Source organism: Oreochromis niloticus, linkage group LG5, assembly GCF_001858045.2.
Source record: "Oreochromis niloticus isolate F11D_XX linkage group LG5, O_niloticus_UMD_NMBU, whole genome shotgun sequence".
Classification (NCBI taxonomy): Eukaryota; Metazoa; Chordata; class Actinopteri; order Cichliformes; family Cichlidae; genus Oreochromis; species Oreochromis niloticus.
The window spans coordinates 24,034,030-24,057,713 of NC_031970.2; the positions used below are offsets into that span (position 1 = coordinate 24,034,030).

A 23,684-nucleotide genomic window follows, 5' to 3' on the forward strand; every position below is an offset into this window, starting at 1 on the left:
CTTTATTCACCTTCCAAAACTCTTTCCTTACCACACTCCTCCTTGGGTTCATCCGACGCGTCCCCGCAGTCATCCTCTCCGTCACACTTCCATCGTGCCGGGATGCAGCGGCCCGAGTCCTTGCAGCGGAACTCATCCACACCGCATGTCATCTGAGCTGCAACAGAGGAGACTGACTGGATTAGACCCTCAAAAGTAGATATGGGACTTTACAGGCTTATTCCCTCCTAACGGATAAACAGATCATGCCTCCTTCACTGATGCTGTAAAAAGAATTGCCTGGGTTTTAATCAGCTTCAGACTCGACAATAAAAGAGTGAACAATGACGTGATAAAAATCTAGATGCGACTCTGTTTCGCTCTGTAGTTTTAAATTTCTCTTTTAAACTCCAGCACAATATTCTCTACATCCAGATTTCCTCTGGTGCTGACATTCACAGCGTCTCATCAGTATAATTGGTCAGATTCTATTACTGAGCCATTTTATTTCGATGCGGAGGAGACGCTCTTCATAAGCAGAGCAATTGTTTTGGTGTCGTAATAAAAAGATTCGTCTTACTGCAGTTGGCAGGCTCATCAGATCCATCCACGCAGTCGTTGTCCCTGTCACACACCCACACCCGTGGGATACAGCGCTTCGTGATGGTACACTGGAACTGGTTGGGGGCGCACGTCACCTCCGCTGCACATGAGGCAAACACATGGGCCCATTTACTTCATCACACTAAATAAAGACAAGCTGCTCTCCCATTTGAAGAATTCACATGTTAAAAGACTGCCGTGCTTGGGTTCAGCTACCGGCTCCTTCAAACTGCAAACATGGAGATTCTGCTATAAAGGTGCTAAAATGCTAATTTTGACCTCTGGATGGTACAACTGAACAGTTCATGTAATCTCCCTCTAGGGAAAATGAAATGTCCTTAGCAAATGCCATCCCAATTACATTATGCAACATAATTTGGCCCAAGGGCTTCGTTGCTAAAGGAAAGGTCAAAAAGGACAGAGATCCTCTGGGGAGGGACACAGCGTTTAGCAATTTCCCATCTGCTTAATAGTATAGTGGCCTAAGTGAGACAAAAGAAGGACGGTTAAGGCCTCTCTGCAATCCGATGGGTTCATCCTCTGGGGACAAATTTGCTACAAGTGACGGAGACAGCTTGCTCCCAACCAAAGTGTTTGAGATAAAAAGGCAGTCACACTGTAGTGAACAGGCAAGGCCGACACTAAGAAAATAGCAGAGGAACTAATGACTTACGGCAGTCTTTCTCGTCCTCTCCGTCTCCACAGTTGTCCTGCCCATTGCAGCGGAAGATGCCGGGGATACATCGACTGGGGTGGGAACATTTAAACTGACTTGGCAGGCACACGTGGATGTCTAGGGGAAAAAACGCAAACAAATTCAATGAATAGTGATTACATGGGATAAAGATTTTCAGCTCTAATTTAGACTCTCTAGATATGTGTAGGTGTTTGTACCGCAGTTAGCTTCATCAGAGTTATCCTGGCAGTCATTGTCTCCGTCACAGATGTAGGCCGGGTTAGTACAGATGCCCGTACCACACTGGAACTGGCCTGGTCTGCACCTAAACTCAGCTACAGGGAGAATATGTGGCACATTATTAACCACCATAATCAAAACATCAGAAAACAACAGTAATGTCTCACGACTGCTACAGTCTGATCACTCACGGCAGTCTGCAGGCTCATCTGAGTGGTCACCACAGTCATCTTCAGTGTCACACTTCCACCAGAATGGGATGCATTTGTCGTTTTTACAAACAAACTGAAGGAAAAGAAGAAAAACAGATGATTTTTTTAATATCTGGTAGTGTGATGTGTGATCATGTTTTAATACAGGCAGATATGCTTTTACCTGACTGGCGGTGCAGTTGGACAAGCAGTGTTTGCCATCGGCTGCTAGGTAAAAGTTGGTGGGGCAAGCGCACTTGTAACCCCCTCCAGGAGAGAGCAAACACAGGTTACTGCAGCCTCCATTGTTTGTCTGGCACGGGTGGCCTTCCACTGAAGAGGAGAGACGTGTTAACAAGGAGAACACAGAGCAAATCAGACAGAACCAGGGCACAGATGAAGATTAACACGTGGTAGTTAATGACAGCTATCTTTGTCCTACCATCAGGTTGGCGATATGGGTGGTAAATGTGGACGTCCATGGGTCTGTGTAAGGTGCTGATCAGCATCGTCTTGTTGGTCCCCAGAGTCTTATGAGCTCTGTTGATGGACTTTGTTTCCCAGTCTGTCCAGTAGATGTACTCCTCAAATAAAGTCATGGCAAAGATGTGGGGGATATCCTGGGCCAGAACTACAAGGTGCAAGCATAAAGACGGAGGATTTAGTCACAAAATCAACACCTGAAGTTGCTCTGGTGTGTTTATGTATACGTTACCTGTATGTCTGCTTGTTCCATCCAGGCTAGCAAACGCAATGTAGTCCTCCCGAGCGTCGGCCCAGTAAATGCGGTCATTAATAAAGTCCAGAGTTAGACCATTGGGCCAGGTGATCTTATCCTCCACAATGACGCTCCTGTTGGTGCCATCCATCCCAATCCTCCCTATGTGGGGGCTGTCACCCCAGTCAGACCAGTACAAGTACCTGTGAAGGATATTTATAAGGTTTACTGATTAATAGCAAATCAAAATTTAACATCTACAAGGTGCAAGATGTCCTAGACGTTCAACCTTCTGCACAAATGTATCAATTTTAAGATATTTTGTCTGACAATTATGCACTGACCATCAAAAATGGTTAATGTCTGAAGAAACGGAAAAATACGTCATTTCTGAGGATTAAAATTCACAACTAAAAAGATGGAAAACATTTCTGTGAGCTTTTACAGCAGCTGACAGGTTAAACTGGATACAAATTTTCACTGAAAACAGGAAGACTATCTTACAAGAGAGTAAGAAAGAGAAATGTATTAAAATTGTGCTTTTTAAGACAAGAGACCAGAGACAAAGTGCTTTACAGGAGTTTCATCAAACAAGGTGGAACACACATGAATCTAGTAAGCGAGCTTTATCAAGCTTTCAGCAAATGTGTTAGAGGTTTTCCAATCTGGTTTTAAACCCTTTCATAGCACTGAATCAGCCCTTTTAAAAGTTTTTAATGACATATTTTTAGCAACTGATGCTGGGGACTGTGTTGTTCTTGTGCTTTTAGATTTGACAGCTGCTTTTGATACTGTGGATCATGCCATTTTATTCTCTCGTTTGGAGCACTGGGTGGGCATTAGGGGCACAGCACTGGAGTGGTTCAGGTCCTACTTGGCGGGGCGAACTTTTTGTGTCAGTCTCGGTGACTATGTGTCGTCCTCCGCTCCTCTCTTGTGTGGTGTCCCACAGGGCTCAGTTCTAGGCCCCCTCCTCTTCTCTTTATATCTGCTTCCTCTTGGTTCTGTACTGAGAAAGCACGGCATTGCTTTCCACTTTTATGCTGATGACTGTCAGATCTATGTCCCTCTAAAGAAAAAAGGCAGATACCTTACACAGCCATTACTTCAGTGTCTCGACGACATTAAGGCTTGGGTGTCTGTTAACTTTTTAAAATTCAATGATAAAAAGACAGAGGTAATGGTTTTTGGTAGCCCCACTGAGACCCCCAATGTGTATGTAGATTCCTTGGCCCAGTATGTTAAGCCAACTGTCACAAACCTGGGGGTCAAAGTGGACTGTGATCTGAAGTTTGAAAATCAGATTAAGGCAGTGGTAAAATCTAGCTTCTTTCACCTCAGGCAGCTGGCAAAAATAAAGCCAATTCTTTCACGGCAGCACTTTGAGACAGTGATCCACGCCTTTGTTAGCACTCGGCTGGATTACTGTAATGCACTTTATATTGGGGTCAGTGCATCATATATTAGTCATCTACAGAGGGTGCAAAATGCCGCAGCTCGTCTTTTAACTGGCACTCGAAAGTTTGAGCACATTTCCCCTGTTTTAGCTTCACTTCACTGGCTGCCCATTTCTTTTAGGATTCATTTTAAAATTCTTTTATTTGCTTTTAAAGCTCTCCATGGCCTCGCCCCATCTTATCTCTCTGAGCTGCTACAGCCTTATACACCCACCCGCTCTCTCAGGTCAGCTGATCAGCTGCTCCTGAATGTACCCAGGACTGGGCGTAAACTTAGAGGAGATCGTGCTTTTGCTGTAGCAGCTCCAAAACTGTGGAACGAGCTTCCTTTAGAGATTAGACAGGCCAGTTCTTTACCTGTTTTTAAGTCACTCTTGAAAACCCACCTCTTTACCTTGGCCTTTGACACCACGTGAGATGTTGGTTTTTATTTTTTATTTTATTTTCATTTTATTTCAGTTGTTCTTAGGTGATTCGATGCTGTTTTATCTTGTTTTTTATTTTAATATAGGGCTGTTTTAATTTTATTTATTATGTGTTTTATTTATTTATCTTTGCTGTTTTCTGTTATTCTATTGTTTTAATGTATTTTCTGTACAGCACTTTGTTCCTGTGCTGGGTATTTTAAAGTGCTTTATAAATAAAACTGGATTGGATTGGATTGGAAGCTTACATTTTTTAAAATGTTACTAATTCTACTTGTTTTAGGAATTGTACATAAGATTTTTGAAAATAAATCTTATTCTGCCTGCAGTTCTCCAAAGCACCACAAGAGGTATTATTACTCCTGTTTGAGAAACTGATTTAGAGTTTCATATTCATTTCAACTCATGTAACCTACAACAGTTGTAGGTTACTGACTACAACTGATATTGGTAAAGTGAGCCCATCACTTCAAACAGAAACCAACAAATTCTTCTTTTAAGAAAAAAACCCCCTCTCTGTTAGCACTTTAGGAACATTTTGCAGTGTCACTCTTACCCGTAGCGTACATCCACAGCCAGAGCGCGAGGCTCCCTCAAGCCGCTGTTGACCAGAACTGTTCGGTAAGCTCCGTTAAGCTTCGACACCTCAATAGTATCCCGTCCTTTATCGCACCAGTACAGGTTTCCTCCCACCCAGTCGACTGCCAGGCCGTCTGGGTTGCTAAGTGATGTGCGGTGAAGAACCTGACAAATGAACAGGCAGGTTTTATTTTCTGAAAATGAATGCGCGTCTTTGGCTTTCACTGCACATAATGCACACACACACACACACACACACACACACACACACACACACACAGACACATTCATCATTTTGAATATAGTTTCAATTTCTAGCAGGTATTAACAGCACATTTTATTTCTCTCCTTCCACCAAGACGCTGCTACGCTGACCTGAACATCGCTGCCATTGATGTGCATGCGTCGAATCATGCTGCCCTGGGTGGTCACATCTGTCCAATAAATCATCTGCTGGCGATAGTCGAAGTCTAGAGCCACGGCATTGTTCAAGCCCTGTCAAGGCATGGGAGCTGCATTAGTCTGTTGTGTAGATAAACTCCAGCACTTTCCAATCACATCAGCAGGACTGAACCTGCAGGGCTCACCTGTTTGATTAAGGTGTAGTTAGAGCCGTCCAAGTTGAGCTTTCTCAGGTAATAGCGGTTGGCAAAGATGAGGAAGGGTTCTTCATCTGCAAGGAGTGAAGAGAGAATATGACAAATTATGAGAGGCTTTCCCTTAAACACATCTCTGAATGCTATTAATCTGTCACATTTCTTACCAGAAGTGGATTTGCATATTGTGGGGTTCTCAGGGCTAAGCTGGAAACCCTCCACACACAGACAGTGGAAGCTGCCGTGCGTGTTAATGCACCGCTGCGTGCACGGGTAAGTGGTCGTGCATTCATCTATGTCAATACAAGTCTTCCTATCATCTTTCAGATGAAAGCCGGGATGGCATCTGCACTGTGGGGGAGCAAAGCACAGAGCAGGTAAAGCAGCGGTACGTGCAATTTTTTTTTTTACACATCCATTACTTAAGAACTCAAGTCCCAATTCCATGCTGTTCACTTACCTTAAACCCTATTTTCAGGTCTTCACAGAGCTGGGAGCAGCCACTCAGTTTGCTGTTCAGGCACTCGTTAATGAAGCAGTTGAGCTCATCAGAGCCGTCGCCACAGTCGTCTTTATGGTCGCAGAGCAACGTCTCGTTCACGCAGTTTCCATTATTGCAGATGTACGTGGTGTCGTTGCACTTCTTCTCTGCTCCGCAAAGTGAAGCAATGAAATGAGAAACAAATGAAGGGAAAATGTCAGCCGGCGTAGCTGATATAAAAGCCTCGGGGATTACTTTCAGTCACAAATGCTGAGAGCGGATTACAATTGCCAAAAAGATAAAGATACTGGAGTCTTATTCTCTTTTAGGCTTGTTAGCATACAGTATTTAATTACAATATAAAGACTGTGACTTCTCCTTGTTCACTTTCTTTCCTGGAGCCTCCTCTATATATGCTATAATATTATTGTCCCTTTATTTTTGTATTTTTTATCACACTAATTCAATAAATATACTGAATACATGAACTGAATAAATAAAGTACTTCTGGAGAGACTCTGTGTGTCTAACCTGGGCCAGTGCACCGGGGATTTTTTGGAGCTTCATCTGAGTGGTCATGACAGTCGAAGTCTCCATCACACTCCCATGAATTTTTAATGAGACAGCGTCCGTTCGCACAGCGGAACTCGTTCGGTCCACACGTCGGATACTCTGCAGCGACAAACGGTACATGCTACTTCAAAAAAAAAAAACCCACTCAGGAGGAGGGAGAGTGTTTCAAATCACAGGTCACGGCTCCACTCACCGCACTCCTGGGACTCGTCTGAGCCGTCGCTGCAGTCGTTGTCATGGTCACACACAAAGTGCTTGGGAATACACTGTCGGTTCTGGCACATGAACTCATTGCTGCTGCATGTGTTGTTGAAGTCTGAGACACAGAAATAATTGGCGCACGAGTGAGATCATTAAAAGTCTATGAGAGTTATTAAAATCTATTCATCTTGATCAAACTCAGCCCTCAGCTTGAACTCACAGCAGCCAGCTTTCACGCTCTCATCAGCTCCATCAGGACAGTCTTTATCTCCGTCACACATCCAGCGTTTAGGAATACACCTGTGTGATTCGGGGCATTGGAATGTCTCTGGACTGCAGGTTTTAGTCTCTGTAATAGAAAGAGGTGATTGACTGGAATGCCTATTAATGTTTTTTAATATTAAAAAAAAAAAATAATCACATTTTTTTGTACACAGCCTAATGTTTTGCACTTCTTAAACTAAAATTATGTTTAGTGTGCAGAAGACCACCCATCATTTCCTTATATTTTGCTATGAAAATGTGAGGTAGGTAGCAAAGCACATGCAAACATGTGGTACAATTCAGTTCTCCAGGCTTCTCGAAGGACATTCAAAGCTCTTCTTTGGATGATGGCTGCTTTTTGTTGCTTTCTCTATAAAGACTGTCCCACACTGTTTAAATCATTTTGAGGTCCGGGCTTTGGGGACGCAAATCCATGACTGATAGTGTTCCATTGTGTGTTTTTCTATCTCAGCTCCTATGTCTGGATTTCTTCTTATTTCTTAAGGACATGGATTTCAGATATTGTTCATCTGCTGTAGATACTCAATGCCTCTTCTGCATTTGTACTCTGCTTCTCCAGTTTCCTTGGATACAACTTATTGGTTCTTTGCTAAGTTGTTTGTCAGTGTAGACTGATCCATACCTTGAGTTAGGTGCCTTTTTATGCTTAACTTTGACGCATGAGTCAGTCACGTGGCTTAACAAACAAAAAGAAATTCTCAGAAAATGTTCAGGTACAAGAACTCGACTGAAAATAACTGAACACCTGGAGATCTACTGATCAAGACCACTAAAAATTGCAAGAAAATCTTACTGACTATAAAAGTATACAGAAATGAGGGGTGACTCATACTTTTAATCAGTGCTGCAGGTTAAAAACTGTTGCAATATTCACTCAACTTTAGGAGTTCAGTGTTTGTCCACGTCTAAATATGTCTTCAGCACTTACTGCACTTGCTGTCCTCGTCACTGCTGTCCCCGCAGTCATCCGCTCCATCACAAACCCAGCGGTTAGGAATGCAGCGGTGGTTCCCACACTCAAACTGGGCGGCTGAGCAGAACTTGTCTAAAGGAGAAAGTGAGAACGCGTAAAGTGCAAAGCAAAGAGATCGAAACAAAGCAACGGTCTGTTGTCCTGTACAGCGTATACGAACTTACCGCAATGAGCCTCGTCTGCACCGTTCTCACAGTCGTTCTCCTTATCACAGGTCCAGCTCATAGGGATGCAACGTCCGCTGGGGCAAGCGAAGAAGGGCGTCGGACACTTTGTTTTCCCGCTCCCTGGCAGAGCAGCAGAAAAGAGGTGAGTTTGAAAAGGAAACATCAAAGAGTTAATCCAGCATGAAGAGAGAAAAACAAATTACATTTACTTTGCTGTGTTTTTCAAGGAGAATTACCTCCCAAACCACAATTTAATGGATGAAAACATTCATTGTTTTTCCCTGTTCCCTGTGGCATAATCCAAATAGTTCTTTCTACTCTAACAAAAAACAAAAAAAACCTCAATCCAAGTAGATTTAGCTGTCAGATGTAATTAAAATACCAGGGCAATTTCTTTCATCTGAGAAGTCTCCACAGTCGTTGGCTCCGTCACACTGCCAAGAAGGTGCATAGCAGAGTGTGGTGAACTCGCACTTCTGAAATGTCACTCCCTTCACTCCCAGATGGAAATAACTGGAACAGTCTGTGGCGGCTTAACAAAGAGAGAAGCAAAACATTTTACCACCGCCTCAGAGAAGCAAAAATGTCAACATTTAATTTTTAAAAACAAATCTGATCATCTTAACTTACTGCAGTTCATCTCATCACTAGCGTCCTCGCAGTCCACTTTCTGGTTGCACTTGCTGGAGTTGGAGATGCAGCTTCCGTCTTTGCACTGGAACTGATCGGCCGAGCACAGCGTGGCTGGCGACAGGAGAGGCGGCGGTTAGTGAGAGCAATATTTTAAGAAATGCGAATGCAAAAACGTTCGATTAATTGGAAAAAACACACTCACTGTTACAGAAGAGCTCATCTGAGTTGTCTCCACAGTCATCCTGCCCGTTGCACCAGGAGCTGTGACCCACACAGCGGGCATTCACACAGCGTCTGTAGCCCTTCTTGCAGACGCGGTTGGCTGAAAACCAGACAGGATGGATTCTAACTACAAAATCCAACAAGAAAAAACACGGCTGATAGTGTTTGGACACGCAAAAAAAAGGTTCCACTCACCGCAGTATGACTGCTTCTCATCAGACTTGTCCTTGCAGTGAGCCATGCCATCACAAGTCAGGGTGTAGTTAACGCAGTCTCCATTTCCACACTCGAACTCATCAATGCTGTTACATGTAGTGTTGAGGGCTGAAAAAGAGAGAAATAGGGACTTAGGAAGAGTTGCCTAACCCAAGACAATCAGAGCAGGCACAGAGCCTATATCTGTCTTTGCTTGTTACTTTATCACATCAAGTTCTGCCCGCAGAAGAGTGTCTGCTCATCATCACCAGCAGAATAAAATAAAATACCACGCAACAGTACCATCTGGGACACATCTACAGTAATGCTGCTCAGTCTCAGCTCATTCGGCAGTGTGCGGCCTCAAACACTCAGCCAAGAGTTTTTAACATCTATCTTCAGCAAAAACAATAACAAGTTCTACCAAAGACAGTCCCCGACCAGCCCCCTTCTCTTCAGTTATCAAGTTATCAACCTAAATCCACGGAAGAAGTGTGATGAGTCCTCCAAGAAGACTGGAACAACCTACCTCGAAAATAAGTGTACAAATTTATCTCAAGGTTGTTGTGTTTTAAAGGCACACTGATCTGATTTAGTGTTTCTGTTTACTTATGGAGCTATAAAAAAAAAAAAAGTGTCGGAATTTTGAAATCGCTTTATTTCATGTGTATAAACATTTCCTCCATATAAGCGTGTCCTGTAAGAGTCCCATTCTTGAATTACCTATGCAAGTGTTGTCTTCTAATAGCTTCCTGTCGCCCCGACAGCTGCAGTTGACCCTTCCCTCAGAGGTCAGCAAACACAGGTCCTGACATCCCCCGTTGTTAACACGACACATGGAGAATTCACCTGTGCAAACAGGAGGACAGTTAGCACACAAACCTGAGAATTTCTGATCTCGCATCCAATCTCCTGACACACAGGCGAACACACATCACGAGCAGACAGAAACACCTGGGTGAACCCGGCAATGGCTCTGCCTCAGCTGAATGCACAATGTGGCTCTATCTAAATAGGATTTGCGGCTGTTACAGCGGGCTCTCAGCTTGCATCGGTGCTGCGGGTATTGGTGCAAAACTGTTTACTGAATAAGGGAACTCGAGGGAGAAGATACGGTAGAGTGGAAAAATGCTTGACTTGATTGAAATAAAAAGATACGAACAATGATAAATGCAGAGAGGGAAAAAAAATAGGAGAGAAATTCAGGATTCATCCACTTATCATAAATGTGAAAAAGATGTTGAGTGTTTTACCGGCTCAGGCTCAACCAATGTTCACAGGCTTTATGTAAGATCGATTTGCTTCACACATTTACATGAAACAGTCCAGCAGTCGTAGCCTTACGACAGAGGACTGTGATGAAAAATCCCCAAAATTTTACATTGAATTTCCTCATTTGGTGTAAAGACTTACAGCTGTTAGTGTCATTGGCCACCGCGACAATACCCATCGGCTGTTGAGGAATATCAGCACGCAGGACCTTCATATCTGCCCCGGTGTATTTCTCAGCCCGGAGCACAGCCCTCCTCACCCAGTCGGTCCAAAAGATGTAGTCTCCGTACACCGCCAGGCCAAATGGATGGACCGGTTCATTCTTCAGCACGACCTGCAGGGGGAAGCAAAACCACAGTCTTGAGAACCCCGGTCTTTTTCTAACAAACCAGTGAAAGAGTAAAAAGCTGACGGTTGCTATTTAAACAGTCACATTGCACAGCCATGCAGCATTAGAAATATCTTTAGTGTTTTTGTCACTCACATAGCGCCTACTGCCATCATACTCGCAGCGTTCAATCTTGTCCAGTGTGGCGTCGGAAAAATAAAGCTTTTCAGCGCGGTGGTCTATGGCCAGGCCGTTGGGGGTTCGGATGTCCGTGCCAATGATCACAAGGACGTTGGAGCCAGTCAGCGTGGCGCGCATGATACTGGGAGACTGCTCGTTCCAGTTGGTCCAAAACATCAGGCTGTGGGAAAACATAATAATCAGTGATACAAACAGGTGTAATGAACTGGCGTGAGCAGAATGGCCTGCAAATCGGCGATATGAACAACTGAATCTTACCTCTGACACTCGTCGAGAACGAAGGCCCTCGGGTGGTCGTCTCCTGACATGGTGACTACCGTATGCCGGTCAACGGCACCCCAGCGGCTCTGGTCCACAGTGTGGCGGGTAATAGTCGAGGTAGTGTAGCTCGTCCAGTACAACATATCCCAGGCTCTATGGTATGCCAACCCCTCCACCGAGCCCACATCTGAAAAAGCATGAAGGAATCGAGAGAAGAGCATACAGACAGTAAGGGAAGGCAACGACCAGAGGTGGGGGACGGAGTAGACAGAAGAGGAAAAAGGGAGAAGAAAAAGAAGCACGTCAACTACGGGGTTATGTTAAAAGGCCAAGTGTAGACCGTTTGGCAGCAGCTCAGAGCTGGCAGACTGCTGTGTGGCAACCCGGAGTCAGGGCTCTGGGCATGACAGCTTAGTATTAATGACTAAGAACACTGTGTGATTCAAGGCTTTTATCCAGCAAATAGTGGAGGATAAAGGTCACAATAACAGTTACCAGCTAGCATATTACTTTCCACTGGACTGCCTCATCAACAGATGAGAAGCAAGAGGTCATTTTTGTCTGCTTTCCCAGCCTTGAAATGAATAAGAAGTTGGGAGCTTCATGGCTGAAAGGAGGCCAGAGGACAGACAAGAGTCAGCCAAGATGGAGGAACACAAAGTTCTGCAACATCAGATGGAGAACAGCTGCACTGGTATTGAGAAAACACACAACGCACACACAAACAAATACTGTAACTTGTGCTTCATGGAGTCAGAGACCGCTCCAAATAATAACTAATAGTCACCTACTTGTTACTGCAGCTGCTGCAATGGAACAGTGCAGTTCTAATGATTAAAGCAGCCTTTTCTTAGGACTGGACATGATCTCATCCCATCAGATGTTGGGCCAAAGCAACACTGAGGTTTACCACCAGGTGGGACAGTTCACACTACACCTCAATATCTCCAGTGCGACACCACAGACGTGAATCATCGCGTGTCCAGCGCACGCTACGAGACTCTGAGAGAAGCAAAGCGACTGAAAATCAAGCGGAGCATTGCAACACGCACGGCAACTCTCCCCCGCTTCTCGCACTCATAAATCAACACCCTAACAATCGATAGAGAGCGGCGTGAAATCCATTCACCCCCATTTCCTCTTTCTTTAGCGGTGTTAATGAATTTTAAATCACAAACTGCCACCACTGTCTGCTCAAATCACATTACTGTTGATCTAGGGCTACCAAAGATTCTGTACATTTTCACGCGCCGCTTGTGCCAAAACAGGTAAGCTGAATATACAGGTCTTGAGCTCACGTGGTTACACTGACAGTGATTTTATGGCCGTTTATCTACAGTAGGTATGATAGTAGTGTAGTGTTTGCCATCAGGCCGGGAGTCAATAATTACCCCGATTCTGAAGGCAAACACTGTCTCACTGTGTCGCTCTTTGTTTATTTTTTGTATCAGCACGGGTTTTTGTGCAGGCTGTGCTGCAAATGCACGTCAAGACAATGCAGAGGCCTTTCCACAAAATGGGAAGAAACTAAATAGAGCATGGGAAAAAAAAATTATGTTGATATGTTGGGCCTCATTAGGCCCTCCCACAGAGAGTTGGACAGCCAATCCATGTCCTGCTCTATCATAATCAGTCCAGAGTTCACCTACCGCTTACTTGGTTTCATCCTGTCTTCCTGTCAAACTATCTACCTCTCCTTTCCACTGTTGCATTTTTCTCTGGAAGTCCCTTTCCTGGATATATGAGGAATACTGATTGTGGAAGGCGAATGCCATGTGGAGTAGCTGCCTGCTCTGAACTCACACAATCTACAGCATTCACCTCTCAACACCCGCTTCCCCTTAACAGGAGTTCAACCAGAAGAATGACTAACCCAGCAGCTCAGAAATCAGGTGTGTCTTGACTTCAGTGGAGGGGCCTGATCTGACTTTGTTCCCCTCTACAATACCAAGCCAATAAGAGGTGGAACAGATCGAGAGGAAGCAGCTTTAACTATACACTTAGTCAGTTTTTATACAGCCAGCACAGTCACATGAATGGATGTCATATGTGTTTATGTATTTAACATGATTCAGTCTGAGGTGATTCATGTTAAACTTTGAACTGTAAATCTGTGTGTTGTCATTTCTGAGAACGCTGCTACTGTAATGTCCTTAATCATTCCTACATTTATGATCAGAAGTTTTATGACCGGATTGAACAAACTGTGAAGACACAATGTTGCTGTTGAATTCTACAAGCTCAGAGGATCTGCTGGGCAACAGTAGCAGTGACCCTGGAGTGGACAATGTGGAACACGTTCTAGTCCCAATACTAGATTCACTAATTCTGGCGCTGGGAGTTAGCGGACACACCATAGTGATAGTAATCTTATGTAAGCGATGGAGGAGAGGGGTGGGACGTATTGGACAGTCTCCCCAAAACTCTGTGATGGGTATGGGGACAGACATCCTGCTTCTGGCCCTGAGCGTTTCAGACCTGCTTTTGCTCTCCATGCTTCCCTTCCACACGGCTGCTATAGCCATGCAGCACTGGCCGTTTGGTGACTTCATGTGTCGTCTGGTGGGCTTCCTGGGATCAGCCTGCTCCTCAACCAGCATCTTTACTCTGGCCACACTGGCTGTGTGTCGCTATCTGACTGTGGTGAAGCCTGCCAGAGCATATTCCCTTCTCTCTGCTCGCCGAGTCTCTGTAGCTGCCATACTGGTCTGGGTCCCAGCCTGCTGCCTTGCTGTTCCACAGCTAGTCTTTCGCTCTGTAGGAACCCCACAAAAAGCCCTTGACGGGCTTGCATGCTTTGCTTTCCAGACCCACCGTGACCAGTTGATCTATGGACTGTCTCATTTCTTTGTGGCCTTCTTTCTACCGCTAGTTACCATAGCAGTGGCATATGGCAGCATCTACATGTTCCTATGGAGGAGTCGGCACGCTGGAAGAGCCCCCCAGGTGGAGCGTTACCAAAGCAAAGTGACCCAAACGTCGGCTATGCTGGTGCTGGCTTTCACCCTGTGCTGGCTGCCGTCCTATGGCATGACGCTGGCCTTACTGGCGGATAAAGGCACAGGAGCCACTGGAGCCTCACCACGTTATGGCCCCTTTGCTGTGTTTGCACGCTTTATGGCAACCTCCTCTACAGTGATGAACCCTATTCTCTATGTGCTGATGTCTGAAAAGTTCAGGCAGGACCTACTGAGGCTGTTCAAGAGGGAAGGACAAAGAGACAGCGGGGATGTGGCTATGGCTGCTGCCTGACAGTATTGCTACGAGTAACTAACTTGAAATAACGCTATTATTTCATTCGTGCACAGCGAGGAACTGCTGGCAACTGGGATCAACAAAAAAATACAAGCTAAAAAACTTGATCAAAGACTAAAGATAAACTGGACGTCAGCGTTGCCTTCATGAACAAAGTCAACTCAAGAGCTCTCACAGCAACAGTCAGCATCATTGCTTTGAACAGCAGTTGCTCTTGAATTGAGCAGGAACTTTGCTCTGGGATTTGTTGCTTTACATGCACAGCGGGAATATCACGCATTCCTTGTAAAAGAGATTAAAGTAAAACATTAACGGTGCACCCGTGTTCTGTTGTGCTGAGATAAGGTGAATGAAAGTCTGTCTCTCAGCCTGATTGTATTGCTTCTCACTCTGTTCTCAAAAAAATGCTTTTCCTTTGTTTCTACTTTGGCTACATCTACAGAATAAATATGAGTATTTTGGGGAAAAGCCAGCAGATTTCTTCTCCAGGAAGATTCCTTATCAGGGAGTCTTATGACTGGACAAATGACAGGAGCCATAAACCTTGGGTGGGGTAGGAGGTTTAGGCCAGATCACCATGTCATGTTAGTTACTTGGACAGAGCACAAAGCATTAAGAAAACTAACTTAACAATCGGGAAAACTCACTCTCTACTACAGTCTTGCGGTCAGACCCGTCATCACTGATCTGCTGGATGTTGCCAAAATGAATATCACTGAAGAAGATACGGTTAGCTCCTTTGCCGCCTCCTCCTCTGTAATCAAAAGTGAGTGCGATGACGTTCTTCATGTGCTCGGGGTCCTCGAATGGTTTTATGGGGGCATTCAGGTTGTTTTCGTCGGACAGGTGAACGCTCTTCAGTATGGTGCGCTCCGAGTAGAGAAGGTAGCCATCGTAGTCGCGGCAGCTGCGGCCGTCTTCAGCCAGCATGCCGTGGGCGCAGGCACAGGTACGCTGTCCTTTGCCACGGTAAAGGCAAAGCTGCTGACATCCACCATTGTTTTCCTTGCACACATTTGTTCCTGTAAAGAGAACAAAATGCAATTAAATATACATTTGAATTATAATATATTTCCACCTGACTCTTATTATACTTTTACTAATTTTAGAGAATATATGTAGCGGCATGTGAAGGCAGACGATGCAGCACACAAAAACAGCCAAGCAATGATGTCATCAAGAACAGACTTTCCAGCATTTCCTGTGTTTGTTATCTTAGCTTTGCTGTTTGCAGATAGCTCTCAAAAATATGTCACAAAAAAAATGTCGTTTATCAAACAGTTTCTGATGTGTAAACTCCAAGTAAGCAGTGCGCTATTTTACCCCAGGTCTTTGTTCCAACAAGCTTCTCAGCTATCACGGGAAACCCGTGCTCAGCGCACTCATACATGCCCAGGGATGCCTGGCCAATCAGTCAGTGAAATTTGCCCCTTTAGTGATACTGGGGATTTTTCTGTAGTGACAACACTGTGTTTACTGTGACTGATCAACGTTTTAGTGTAAACCTTATGGATTTATGGATTTGCATTGTTGCAAAAACCACTTTTGCACATTAATCTAGAAGTTTTGAAACTTTAAGAAGCAAAAACACGATTTTGTTCACTTTTCTGTTCAGATTTAATGTCGATGTATTAATTATTGGACATTTTTAATGTAGGAAATTAAAACTTAATAGGGAAAATTTACTCTCCACTGCTGTATATTAAATAATAATGATACATAAGTGTTGTCAAGTGATAAGCTCAGGGTTCACATAGCGCTACATCTATAACTTTGTTTTTCCACTTCAGGGCTGAGATGATGTCAGCTCAGCATGAATATCCAAGCCCTGCGTCCTGTTTGCAAGGACAGCCGGTCATAAGAAAATCTGGGTTTTAGAAAGAAGAAGCTTAAGGATATAGGAGCAAAAATAACAAGTTTCAAAGATATGATAAACTGAGGTGCTCCATAAAAACCTTTAAAGAGTAAATAAGGAGTGTTTTGAAATGCAATTCATGCAAAGCTATTCCAGGAAGTGCCAGAATAAAAAATAGGGAGCTGGAAATGAGCGTAACAGGTCACCTTTAAAGCACACTTTGCTTACCTTTCTGCCTGGCCCTGTTGAAAACCTTGATGTCTTTGAGCTGGACCCCAATGCCAGTCCTCAGTGACACAGAGTCTGTTGCATTGTCCTTGCTGCCTCTCTTTATGGAGCCATTAGCATGCGTCCTGGTTGACACCAGACAGATTATCAGCATTAAACACAAGCTCAAGTTTGCTGATATAAATATATATATTTATAAATAAACATTAGGACTGTGGGTGAATACCATTCGCAAAAAGAAGGATAAGACTGAGTAGGAATGGTGTATCTGACCTGTCACTCCAATAGATGTAGCTCTCAAACACAGAGACAGAGAACATGTCCATGTTGTTGTTGCCCAACACCACTTCCCTGTTTTGTCCAGTCTCCAGGTTGATGCGCTCAATCTTATCAGTCCTGGCATCGCACCAGTACAGCATACCATCCTACATTCGCACATTAAGTAATGTTAGGCCCACTCTCTGTGCTGCAAGTCAGTGATATAAGTGTAAAAAATGATCTGTTGCGGTGTACCTCATAGTCGATGGAGATGCCATTGGGCCAGCTGATACTGACGTTGACGAGGATGGCTCGCTCAGATCCATCCAGGCGAGAGCGTTCGATGCGGGGATACTGGCCCCACTCTGTCCAGAACAGGTAGCTGCTCGCACACGCACACAAAGACAGCAAACCAAATACCGCAGTAATCAATACTGAGATAAATCACAGAAGCTAAAGTAGGAACCTGGCACAGTGTCCTTCGTTCTCACCCTTTCTCAGGATGGACAGTGATGGCACGAGGTTTGTCCAAGCCCTGCGAGATCACCACATAGCGGAAGGAACCATTCAGCCTGGCCACCTCAATCACATCGAAGCCTTGATCTGTCCAATAGATGTTTCCTGTGGAGGACGAAGGAGAAACAATGTCCTGCTTTTTAAACCACATTTACCTAGAAATAACACTTTTTTCTCTGTGTTTTTGCATCTACTTTCTGTTTTCTCACTTAGTACAACAGGTCCACACTGTTGCTTTTAACAGTGACAGGCAGTATGTGCAAGCATGATAAATGTGCAGAGAGGAAAAGCGAAACACTCTTTATCAATATGTATAACTGTCATGATCTAAATGTGGTACGCATGGGCAGGGACGCAGTTTCTCTCACCAGCAATCCAGTCCACAGCGATGCCCTCTACCCTGCCGATGCCATTAGTGACCACGTCCTCTCTCCAGGTTTGGTCTCTCTTGGCCCGGCTGATGGTGCTCAGGCCCATGTCTACCCAGTAGATAGTGTCATTGTCTGTGGGAACGAGTAAAGCATAGAGTTGGACTAAAAAAGGAAACTAGTAGCTTTAACAAATATTTTATGGAGCAGTGAATTCAGCTACACGAAATATGCAGGACTAGAGAATTTCTTACCAGCATGAAAATCTATGCCCACTGCTAGGGAGGTGCCCGACACTGGTACAAGGGCATCAGACTTATCTGATGGGTCCAAGGGAATACCCCGTATGCCCTCGTGCACCGAGTACAGCAAGAAAGAGCCGACACCTACAGCAAACAAATAAAATATTCATTTTTGAGCGTGACATCACTTCATATTCATCGCTTCATATATCCAGCATTGTCTAAAAATCAGGCATATGACATGGATATGGGAGCATCGTACCCTCACAAGACTGCTGCCCTCTGCGCAGGCTGTATCCTGCAGTGCACATGCAGGATCTGGTGGTCGGGGAGGTGGGGAGACACAGCTGCGAACAGTCTCCGTTGTTATTACTGCAAAGATTGGTGCCTGGAAACACAAAAGCAAAGAGCAAATATAACAAATCAAAGACTAGTAACAGAGGCATAAACAGATGTGCTTTAGATACAGACATAAGCTCTGGGCTACACGCAGTCTGCACAGCAGACCTTAAATGAAACAAGGACATATCTTCTTCCTATTTTTTTGGCAGAGCAATTTCACAAAGCAAAAAAGACTGAAAAAAAAAAAGAAAAGGAAAATTGGCTTGCAGCACCAAACTCTGCACCTTTCTGCACAGTTTCATCATAAATTTTCATGTGCATCATGGGAGAAGTGCTGTTCCTCAGGACTTTCCAGTTTCCACCGTCCTTCTTGTCACAGGTTCCTATCTGGTCAGTTCCTTGGTCCGCCCACCACAACTTGTCTCCTACAGGACACAGCGCACATGAGGACGATCAGCGTTCTCCATTAAAACCTGACCTCACACTACAAGAACCAGATAAGATAAATATTGCAGTTTTAATATACTCTGGATATCTACCCATGATGGCCAGAGCAGTAGCCTTGGTCAGCTTGCCCTTGGCACCTTCAAGCACCTCAAGTCCAGAGCCGTCCAGTTTACAGCGGTTGATGGTGCTGTTTCCCGAGCTGATCCAATAAAGCCGCTCAGCTTTAAAGTCAATGGAGAGGCCTAAAAAAAAGAAAAGAAAAAAAGAGCTCTGAGTTGTAATCATCTGCCCTGTCACTAGGGGGTGCTGTCGCTTATACAGTCACAGAAAAGAGGCGCTAACTCACCAACAGGGCCTTTCTGGTTGGTGAAGAGGACGCTGCGGTTGGTGCCATCTGTGTTGGCCATGCTGATGTTGTCCCCATCTGTCCAGTACAGCTTTCTGATGGAGGCGCGCACAAAGATATGATACACAACAGGAAAAGAGAGAGAGAAATTTTACTACATCACTATTAAACTTGTTGAACCAACGGTGGTAGAACGCCACCAAAAACCACAAAGCCTATAGTTACACAAAGCATGAACAACAGTAATATTATCGATAAGAAATGAGAGCATCTGGTCTGTGAGCGACACCGAACTGCACGTGAGCTTATTTGGACTTTTCTAAAACGCAATCTGCTGTTTTCATTTCAAAGCCAAAATCGCATCAACAGACTGTAATGACGATGAGTGAGGCAGAAATAAAGCTGGCAAAAACCTGACAAATAAGAAACTATATTTCAGTGCGTTTAGTTCAGCAGTTAATTAACGTCCCGATCAGCCGCTGACAGCTTTAATCTCCCACACCAGATGCACTCACATAAATGACTGCTTCTCAAATTGTCATGAGGAAACGCACATATGCAGAGTATAGAGGGTAACATGTATATACGTGTGTGTGCCACTTTGTTTGGACTGCACATTTTCTATGTTCATCCACTTTCTGTTAAATCCAGCCAGAGCCACCACGCCCTTCCTTTGTTTCTTAACTATCCTTAAATAAAGCCTCTGAAGCATATAAACCCCTATATTGTCATGTTTGTGTACACATGCACACACATATCCGTCCCAACTCTTTGCCCCGCCTCAACTTTCTTTGACCCCACCCACCTTTGGTGGGGTCAGCGTGTTTGTGTGCCAGAAAAAGGGGAGAGCTCACAGATCTCACATCTGCTTCTCATTTTCCCTCACGCCAACAATGCTCGGATCGGAAACATTCCTCCTCTTAAGGAGGCTAAAGCCTTTCACAGAGAGGAAGGAGTACAGTGGAAATAATGCACACAGAGGCAGAGGCTTGTCTTAAGAAAATATCTTTTCTTCATTGACCTCAAACACACAAAAGCACACGTATTCTGGCGGATCAAAACTGAGTATATGAATACAGATGGACTGTTTATTCTCTGATGGACTGAGAAAAGACTGAGGCCAGGTTCATGTTTGGAGCTGGCAAAAAAAAAAAATAGACTTTTGCAAGGCAAGACAGGAACGGACAGGATGGAAGATAAACACAGAGAAGAAAGTGATGAGAAACAGAAAAAGTGACACAAAGCAACAGAGACACTTGCTGTAAATTATTTATACTCTATCCGAGCACAGAAACTTTTGAAACAGAAATAGAAAAAAAAGACAGAGAGAGGCGGCATGAGGGGAGAAGGATTGGAACCACTTCCTGAGTGACAAAACACTCTGAGGTCAGGAACCGAATTACTGTGAGCGCACACAGAGGCGAACCTGCCAGACAGACTTTGTATGATTGTTTGTGTGTGTCTTTGTGCGGACTTCTGCTTGTATCTGTTGCAAGTTATAGGTGAAGCCAGGAGGGTGTCTGTGAGCAATTTCTGAAAGCTTCAGTGTGGCGACACATGACAGCTTTATAGTATGAGTGCGTGTGCGCATTTGTGTGCGAGACCAACCCCAGTACTGGATGGAGCACTAGACAGTGGGGTTTGTCTAAGCCCTGGATGACAGCATTTTTGAAGGAGCCGTCCAGTCTGGCAACATTAATCTGCTTCTTGTTGGCATCATAACTGGTCCAGAACAGGTTCCTGGACACCCAGTCGACGGCCAGACCATGAGTATTGGGCAAATCTGATGAAAGATGAAGAACACGAACAAAGTCTTATTAATCAGCCTTTTTTTTTTTAAGAGGAAAACACTTTTTTGATACTACTACACTATACTGGAAGGCATCCCAAATTTCCTAGTGATTTCAAATAGATGTTTTCTAAATTACGGAAACTGATTTTGTTGGCTAACAGGACAAATGATGACACATTTTATCACCTGTATCTATTAAAATCTATTTTTATTGTTTCCAGCTATCTTGTTTTTCTAAAAGACAGAGTTAGCTGACATAGATCATCCACCAAAACATGCCCACTCACTTGGATGACGCAAAAGGAGTTATTTCAGGCAAAAGATCACCACTCCCCAAACTCTAGCTAACGATTTTTGTTGTGTAGAGCCCTTGTACATGACAGCATTAATTTTTAACTACTGGACACGAATCTAGGTGCAGTCTGATAAAATTAAAAGTAAGGTACTAAATAATGAGCCTTTTAATTATGTGTTGTGTTGCCTCCATCATACCAGCAGAAACCACAGTTTCAACTCCAGTGCCATTGATGAACGCCCTCTTGATGGTCTGAGTACGGACATCTGACCAGTAGATACGCTGCTCCAAAGCATCATAGTCCACCACAGTCACGTTGTCGATATCCGGCACAGTGAAGGAGATGATATAGTTGTAATACGGGTTGTCGATGTCTACTCCTCTGATCTCGATCTGCCGAGCGTACAGCAAGAACTGGCGAGACTCTGCGGGAGACACAAGATGTTGACGTGGACCCTTAGTATTCAGTGTGAGTAATCGGGAGTTAAATGTAGCTTCAAGTCAAATGCATGAGTACACACTAATGCATGAGTCAGAGCTGCGGATAGATGGTTACAGCATGGATCAGTACATCCACGCATTATTCCTGCCACTTGAACAAACAGTTGATCCAATTGCATCTTTTGACTAATGATTGTGTCTGGCTGGCTAACTCAATAGCACAGCCAGGGCAGAGCGAGCGAATTCAATCAGTGAAGATACATTGCAATTGCACTGGTCTCAACAGTCAAGTATCATTTAACTGTGTGCGGCTTAAATGATAGACAGCAAAAGAGGGAAAGAGAGCCGGAGAGGGCAGAGTAATGACAGCGGCGGGCTGTATTGGCCATCCCAGAGCCGGTGGTGGATGCTGGGGGATGTGTCTGATGCCTGCATCAGACAGAATGGGGCTCTCCATTCCATTACCGCTGAAGATAATAGAAAGTGCTGCCTTGAATACTAAACTCACAGACTGAATAAACAGGCCAGCTTTCACTTTTTTACGGATAGACACCTCAATACGCTCCAAAGCTGTCACGGCAAAAAGACCTCAAAGTAAAAAAGAAAAAGTCTGTTTAATCCTTTCTCTTTTTCTCCAAGAGAAAAATAAAATACATTATAAATAAACAATTCTGCAAGGACGGGGATTAGACAGTAACATTCAAGCTAAAACAAGAAAAGGACAGGACTGCGTGGAGGCTGAGGAAGAATCAAAGAGTCTGTTTTCCACAGTGGTTGCATTTGTGTACGTGAGCTCAGCCTTACCGTAACACGTGCGTTTGTCAGGGCCCAGCTTCATGAGGTGAGGACAAGCACAGGAGAACGTCTGATTGAAGTTGATGAGGCACAGGTGAGAGCAGGGCTCTTTGCCGTCTTTAGCTGCACACGGATTAGGAGCTACGGAGACATGAGCACAGAAAAGGTTTGATTTTGAAAGTATAAAGGTCAATGAAATGTTTTAACGTGCATTTAAAATCTGATGCAATCATACTTCTTAGTGGTCAGTAAAATTCAGTATAGTGTACAACTTCTTTTCCCTGCTGATTCTGCAAGCCACTTTGCAGCTCCCCCCTCCCAAAATCAGCTCCCCCCTTGTATGGTGTTCCTGTCTAATTACTGTTCTGCCAGTTTTATCGATGCCTTCTCTCTTCTGTGTTGTTGGTCTCGTCACGTGCCTTAGGCTTTTATTGTAAGCAGATGGAGGTCAGAGAGGTCTCAGAACAAGCCATACGGCCAACTATAAATGACTGCAGATGGAAATACTGACTGTAGTGGTCTTGACTTCCACAAACTTTCTTGTGGGGTGATTCAGTTTATAACTGTCAGTAACTCAAAATGTACAATTAATAACTTTGAAGGCAGAAACTTGTAGATAATTTCAGATTGTAATCTTTCCATATATTGATTATAATGGTGGCGCGTACGTGAGTGTGTGTCTGTTTCCTACCCTGTGGTTGTCTGGATGGATGGTACACTTGAAGGTCAAAGGGTTGCGTATTGGTTCTCTGCACCACTGTGACGTTGCTCCCGGTCCACTTGTTTGCCTTGGCCAGCGTGTTGGTCCTCCAGTCCGTCCAGTAAACTTCTCCACCGTACATGGTGACGGCAAACGGATGCGACAGATACTCGTGGCCCCTCAGAACCTCAATTAGTCCAGAACCATCATACTTGGCTGAATAGATGGCATCAGACCTGCATAAAGCACAATTTTTAGCTATGTTTCTGAGTATTGCTGAACATGTATGCAAATATTTTCATGTTTTTCCCCTCTGTACAACCTGGCATCAATCCACAGGATGCGACGCTCTAAATAATCCACAGTGAGTCCATTTGGCCAGCCTCCATTGCCCGTTTCCTTATGGATAGTCTTCCTGCCTTCTCCACTCATGGATGCAGCTTCAATCCTTGGCAAACTGGCATCCCAGTCTGTCCAGAAGAGAATCCTAAAGAACCGTAACACGAAGTGAACCAGTCAGCAAGGTTTATAACTGAAAAAGCTCCATA

General features: G+C 44.3%; 2 protein-coding genes across 3 annotated transcripts in view; one reads left to right on the forward strand and one right to left on the reverse strand.

The window, feature by feature from the left end:
• Positions 1-23,684, reverse strand: part of LOC100706902 (low-density lipoprotein receptor-related protein 1) — a 98,385-nt gene that overhangs the window by 9,734 nt on the left and 64,967 nt on the right. For both annotated transcript variants that reach the window (XM_005469469.4, XM_019358948.2), the window contains exons 26-67: positions 23,459-23,623; positions 23,128-23,372; positions 22,446-22,577; positions 21,398-21,625; positions 20,722-20,896; positions 19,114-19,208; positions 18,860-19,009; positions 18,605-18,745; positions 18,241-18,366; positions 17,991-18,122; positions 17,737-17,871; positions 17,344-17,473; positions 17,108-17,234; positions 16,868-17,019; positions 16,595-16,719; positions 15,159-15,533; positions 11,254-11,443; positions 10,951-11,155; positions 10,608-10,800; positions 9,918-10,043; positions 9,195-9,323; positions 8,980-9,099; positions 8,775-8,888; positions 8,527-8,676; positions 8,142-8,264; positions 7,933-8,049; positions 6,940-7,068; positions 6,712-6,834; positions 6,477-6,617; positions 5,925-6,112; positions 5,632-5,815; positions 5,456-5,541; positions 5,244-5,363; positions 4,846-5,033; positions 2,405-2,610; positions 2,132-2,320; positions 1,874-2,022; positions 1,690-1,783; positions 1,477-1,593; positions 1,256-1,375; positions 560-682; positions 32-157 (exon numbers count right to left, since the gene is read on the reverse strand). In XM_005469469.4, coding sequence (XP_005469526.1) covers positions 32-157; positions 560-682; positions 1,256-1,375; positions 1,477-1,593; positions 1,690-1,783; positions 1,874-2,022; positions 2,132-2,320; positions 2,405-2,610; positions 4,846-5,033; positions 5,244-5,363; positions 5,456-5,541; positions 5,632-5,815; positions 5,925-6,112; positions 6,477-6,617; positions 6,712-6,834; positions 6,940-7,068; positions 7,933-8,049; positions 8,142-8,264; positions 8,527-8,676; positions 8,775-8,888; positions 8,980-9,099; positions 9,195-9,323; positions 9,918-10,043; positions 10,608-10,800; positions 10,951-11,155; positions 11,254-11,443; positions 15,159-15,533; positions 16,595-16,719; positions 16,868-17,019; positions 17,108-17,234; positions 17,344-17,473; positions 17,737-17,871; positions 17,991-18,122; positions 18,241-18,366; positions 18,605-18,745; positions 18,860-19,009; positions 19,114-19,208; positions 20,722-20,896; positions 21,398-21,625; positions 22,446-22,577; positions 23,128-23,372; positions 23,459-23,623 — 6,383 coding nt within the window. The remainder of the gene's footprint in view (positions 1-31; positions 158-559; positions 683-1,255; positions 1,376-1,476; positions 1,594-1,689; positions 1,784-1,873; positions 2,023-2,131; positions 2,321-2,404; positions 2,611-4,845; positions 5,034-5,243; positions 5,364-5,455; positions 5,542-5,631; positions 5,816-5,924; positions 6,113-6,476; positions 6,618-6,711; positions 6,835-6,939; positions 7,069-7,932; positions 8,050-8,141; positions 8,265-8,526; positions 8,677-8,774; positions 8,889-8,979; positions 9,100-9,194; positions 9,324-9,917; positions 10,044-10,607; positions 10,801-10,950; positions 11,156-11,253; positions 11,444-15,158; positions 15,534-16,594; positions 16,720-16,867; positions 17,020-17,107; positions 17,235-17,343; positions 17,474-17,736; positions 17,872-17,990; positions 18,123-18,240; positions 18,367-18,604; positions 18,746-18,859; positions 19,010-19,113; positions 19,209-20,721; positions 20,897-21,397; positions 21,626-22,445; positions 22,578-23,127; positions 23,373-23,458; positions 23,624-23,684) is intronic.
• Positions 11,468-14,979, forward strand: LOC102075530 (delta-type opioid receptor-like). The gene has a single exon (XM_005469468.4). The coding sequence runs from the start codon at positions 13,474-13,476 to the stop codon at positions 14,506-14,508; it is 1,035 nt and encodes a 344-aa protein (XP_005469525.1). The 5' UTR covers positions 11,468-13,473; the 3' UTR covers positions 14,509-14,979.

Excerpts from the sequence above, each read along its gene's own strand:
- LOC102075530 (XM_005469468.4), top strand. The coding sequence starts at position 13,474 with ATGTTGCTGTTGAATTCTACAAGCTCAGAGGATCTGCTGGGCAACAGT.